General features: G+C 42.1%; 1 protein-coding gene across 1 annotated transcript; it reads right to left on the bottom strand.

Moving 5' to 3' along the window:
• Positions 1 to 616: 616 nt before the first annotated feature.
• On the bottom strand, positions 617 to 1,465 carry foxl2l (forkhead box L2-like). Its single transcript, XM_072244723.1, has one exon. It carries the CDS (start codon positions 1,463 to 1,465, stop codon positions 617 to 619), a length of 849 nt encoding a protein of 282 aa, XP_072100824.1.
• Positions 1,466 to 4,764: the final 3,299 nt, after the last annotated feature.

Below are 4,764 nucleotides of genomic sequence, written 5' to 3'. Positions count from 1 at the left end.
CCGGAAATTCAAGTTGTCTGTTAACTTTCGTGGTAGCGACAGGTATTCTAGTTCGCTATCTGCTGCTTTGAACGACGTATATATATAAAAATTACTGACAATAATATTCTCAGAAAACATTTATTTTAACAAAAATATATACAAAAGTGCTATCCTTGACGACACTTGGTATTGGTCCAAAACCTTCATTCATTAGAACTTCGATAACCATTTTAAACATTGGATCACTTCCTTAAAGAAAAAACTTTTTCTGTACATTGTTTTGATTTACTAAATGCAAAACGTTTTGATCCGCAAATTATAGAACAAGAAAACGCCAACCATTTTAAGCACTGTTTAGACAAATAAACCCTGTAACAATTTCAAATAACAAACTCTTGGTTTTTTTTAATAGTCCAACTTTTCGATTTCCGCTTTGGTACCAAAAACTTTAATAACCCAGACTCGGCGACAGCCTTGGACTAAATACTTGGGATATTGAGTCCATTTAGTTCCTTTTCCCCAGAAACAAAACGCATCAAAGTTTGCAAACCGGGAAACAATTCAAGTTTTCGTTTTGGCACTTTCAAAGAACATGTCTTACCACCGCCAGTATTTTTAAAGAAGTCTTGGAAGGTTATATATCCATTCTGCTGGTCACTGGTCCGTATTCCCAGTAGGAACAGTGTACTACAGGCATGTCCGGCTGCCGGGCGCATGATAGCTGATAACCGGTGCTCGTTGCGTGAGTCCCCGGGCTCACCTGTTGATTCATGCCGTTGTAAGTGTTGGCGGAAGCCGGCATTATAGGTAAGCTCTGCATTCTCGGGTATGCGCCGTAGGACGAGGCGAGTCCATTCATCTGCACCGAGCTGACGTTCCCATTCGCCGCCTGACAGGGCTGGTGGTAGGTGACGGGCGCATTTGACCCGCTTTGCCCCATCGACCACGAATTAGCCCCGAAGGGAGACTGCAGGTACTTGGGAGTCTGGTAATAAAATGGGTCCGTGTAATTCACGCACGGTTTCGCGGGCAGAAACGGAGATGAAGATGTTCTATACGGCCGCTTAATCCTCCTCCTCCTCCTGTAGTTCCCTTTGTCGAACATATCATCGAAAGCGGGATCCAAGGTCCAATAATTCCCTTTCCTCTCTCCTCCACCTTCTCTGGGGACTTTAACAAAACACTCGTTCAAACTGAGGTTGTGCCGGATGCTATTTTGCCAACCTTTCTTGTTCTTTTCATAGTAAGGGAACTTGGAGACGATGTACTGGTAGATGCCGTTCAGAGTGAGCCTCTTCTCCTGGCTTTCCTTAATCGCCATCGCAATTAAAGCGACATACGAGTAGGGCGGCTTCTGCGACGGGTCAACTTTCTCCATGGATTCCCTGTCTCCAATCCTGACCAGCACAGACTCGTCCCGGACGCTCGACGTGTCGCTGATGCCGTCGGGATCGTAGGTCTCCTTATCATGAAAGCTTGCCATAGTTGTGGGCTTGAGATGCAAGAATCCAGAGAATCGCACAGCCGTCCCGATCGGCACCCAACCCAGCCCCGTTCTGAGAACTCTCTACCCCAGCCTACTTCTCTCCTCCCCCTGCTCTCTCAATGGTGGAGCTCTGATTTAAATATGACCAATTGTGAGATTCTCCTGGGGTTAATCTGAGGTCACGATAACCCACAGTAGAGATATCTAAACATCGTTCTCCCCACCTCCTTCCAACAGTGAGAGAGGGTGAGAATAAGACCAGTTAAACTGGATAAAAGTAATTTTACAATCTGTCAGCGTCAAGCTTGGGTGTGAAACTTCCTTGTGTCGTTTTTAGCACAATTAACGAGAAAAGCAATTGAGTGCCACCTTTTCATCCCCAAATCTACGCACATAATCAATCTACATATATAGTCTATTTTATGCCATGGAGTCATATATAGAACACAGAAGTAAACCCTTCGGCCCATCTCAGAATCATATCAGAAACAGGCTAGTATCGCTGGCATATGTCGTGATATTTGTCGTTTTTCGGGCAGCAGTACATTGAAATACATAATAATAAAACTGTGAATTACAGTAAGGACACAGAGCTTATAAAAAGTATTCACCCCCTGGAAAGTTTTCATGTTTTATTGTTTTACGATATTGAATCACAATGGATTTAATTTTGCTTTCTTGACACTGATCAACAGAAAAAAGACTCTTCCAAGTCAAAGTGAGAACAGATGTCTATAAAGAGTCTGTGTGGATAGGACTCTATCAGCCTTGCCCATCTGGACACTGCAATGTTTCCCCATTCTTCTTTGCAAAACTGCTCAAACTCTGTCAGATTGCATGGGGATCTTGAGTGAACAACCCTTTGCAAGTCCAGCCACAAATTCTCAATTGGATTGAGGTCTGGACTCTCAATTGCCCACTCCAGGACATTAACTTTGTTGTTTTTAAGCCTCTGCTGTTCTGTGTAGCTTTGACTTTATGCTTGGGGTCATTGTCTTGCTGGAAAACAAACTCTTAAATTGCAGTTCTCTTGAAGATTCCATCAGGTTTTCCTCCAGGGCTTCCCTGTATTTTGCTGCATTCATTTTACCCTCTACCTTCACAAGTCTTCCATGGCCCACTGCAGTGAAGCATCCCCACAGTATGATGCAGCCACCACCATGCTTCACAGTAGGGATGGTGTGTTTTTGATGACGTGTGGTGTTTGGCTTATACCATAGTGTTTAGTCTGATGGCCAAAACGTTCAATTTTGGTGTCATCAGATCATAGGATCTTCTTCCAGCTGACTTCAGAATCTCCCACATGCTTTCTGGCAAACTCTAGCCAAGATTTCATGAGAGTTTTTTTCAACAGTTGCTTTCTTTTTGCCACTCTCCTATAAAGCTGTGACTGGTGAAGCACCCAGGCAACAGTTGTTGTATATGCAGTCTCTCTTATCTCAGCCACTACAGCTTATAACTCCTCCAGAGTTGTCGTAGGTCTCTTGGTGGTCTCCCTCACTAATCCCCTTCTTGCAACGTCACTCAGTTTTTGAGGACGGCCTGCTCTAGGCAGATTTACAGCTGTGCCATATTCTTTCCATTTCTTGATGATTGACTTAACTTTACTTTATACTTTATTGTCGCCAAACAATTGGTACTAGAATGTACAATCATCACAGCGATATTTGATTCTGCGCTTCCCGCTCCCTGGATTACAAATATTAAATACTAAAAATATTAAAAATAGTAAAAATTAGTAAATATTAAAAATTTTAATTATAAATCATAAATAGAAAATAGAAAAATGGAAAGTAAGGTAGTGCAAAAAAAGGCAGGTCTGGGTATTTGGAGGGTATGGCCCAGATCCAGGTCAGGATCTGTTCAGCAGTCTTATCACAGTTGGAAAGAAGCTGTTCCTAAATCTGGCCGTACGAGTCTTCAAGACTCCAAGCAATATTCAGTGACTTGGAAATGTTCTGGTATCCATCTCCTGACTTGTGCTTTTCAATAACCATTTTGCAGAGTTGCTTGGAGTGTTCTTTTGTCTTCATGGTGTAGTTTTTGCCAGGATACTGACTCACCAGCAGTTGGACCTTCCAGATACAGGTGTATTTTTACTACAATCAATTGAAACACCTTGACTGCATACAGGTCTGCAAAAACATATCTCCATTTAACTAATTATGTGAGTTCTAAAACTAACTGGCTACACCAGTGATGATTTGGTGTGTCATATTAAAGGGGGATGATGAATACTTATGCAATCAATTATTTTGCATTTTATATTTGTAATTAATTTAGATCACTTTAATTTAGATAACTTTGTAGAGATCTGTTTTCACTTTGACACAAAGAAGTTTTTTTCTTTTGATCAGTGTCAAAAAAAGCCTAATTTAATACACAGTTATTCAATGTTGTAAAACAATAAAACATGAAAACTTCTGGGGGGTGGGGAGGTGAAATACTTTTTGTAGGCACTGTATATGTTCATATACAGTATCTTGAGTAGTTAAGTTAAATCAGTAGTGCAAAAAAGTAGTGAGGTAGTGTTCATGAGTTCAATGTCCATTCAGAAATCTGATGGCAGAGGGCAAGAAGCTTTTCCTGCATTGTTGAGTGTGTGTCTTCGGGCTCTTGTACCTCCTCCTTGATGATAGCAATGAGAATAGGGCATAAACTGGGTGATGGGGGTCCTTAATGATTGAGGCATCACTTCTTGAAGATGTCCTGGATAGTACAGAGGTTAGTGCCTATGATGGAGCTGACCAAGTTTACAGCTCTGCAGCTTATTTTGATCCAATGCCGAACACCCCCACCCTCCATACCAGATAGTGATGCTGCCAGTTAGAGTGCTCTCTATGGTACATCTGTAGAAAATTGTGAATGTTTTTGGTGACATATGATATCTCCTCAAACTTCTAATGAAATATAGCCACGGTCACGCCTTCTTTGAAACTGCATCGATGGGTTTGATCCTCAGCGATATTGACAGCTGGGAACCTGAAATTGCTCACTCTCTCCACTTCTGATTCTTCTATGAGGACAGGTGTGTGTTCCCTCATCTTACCCTTTCCGAAGTCCACAATCAGATCTTTGGTCTTACTGACGTTATGTGCTGTGACACCACTCAACTAGCTTGCTCCTGTATGCCCTCTAGCCGCCATCTAAAATTCTGCCAAGAATAGTTGTTCCATCAGCAAATTTATAGATGGCATTTGAGGTGTGTCTAGCCACATAGTTTGCGCCGAACCTTTAATCTGCCTAGTTCCATTGACCTGCACCCAAACCATAGCTCTCCATACCCCTCCCATCCA

The sequence above is a fragment of the Mobula birostris genome, chromosome 27 (genome assembly GCF_030028105.1).
Source record: "Mobula birostris isolate sMobBir1 chromosome 27, sMobBir1.hap1, whole genome shotgun sequence".
Lineage (NCBI taxonomy): Eukaryota > Metazoa > Chordata > Chondrichthyes > Myliobatiformes > Myliobatidae > Mobula > Mobula birostris.
The sequence above is the reverse complement of the archived record's forward strand: the minus strand, read 5'-3'. Positions and strand labels throughout refer to the sequence as shown.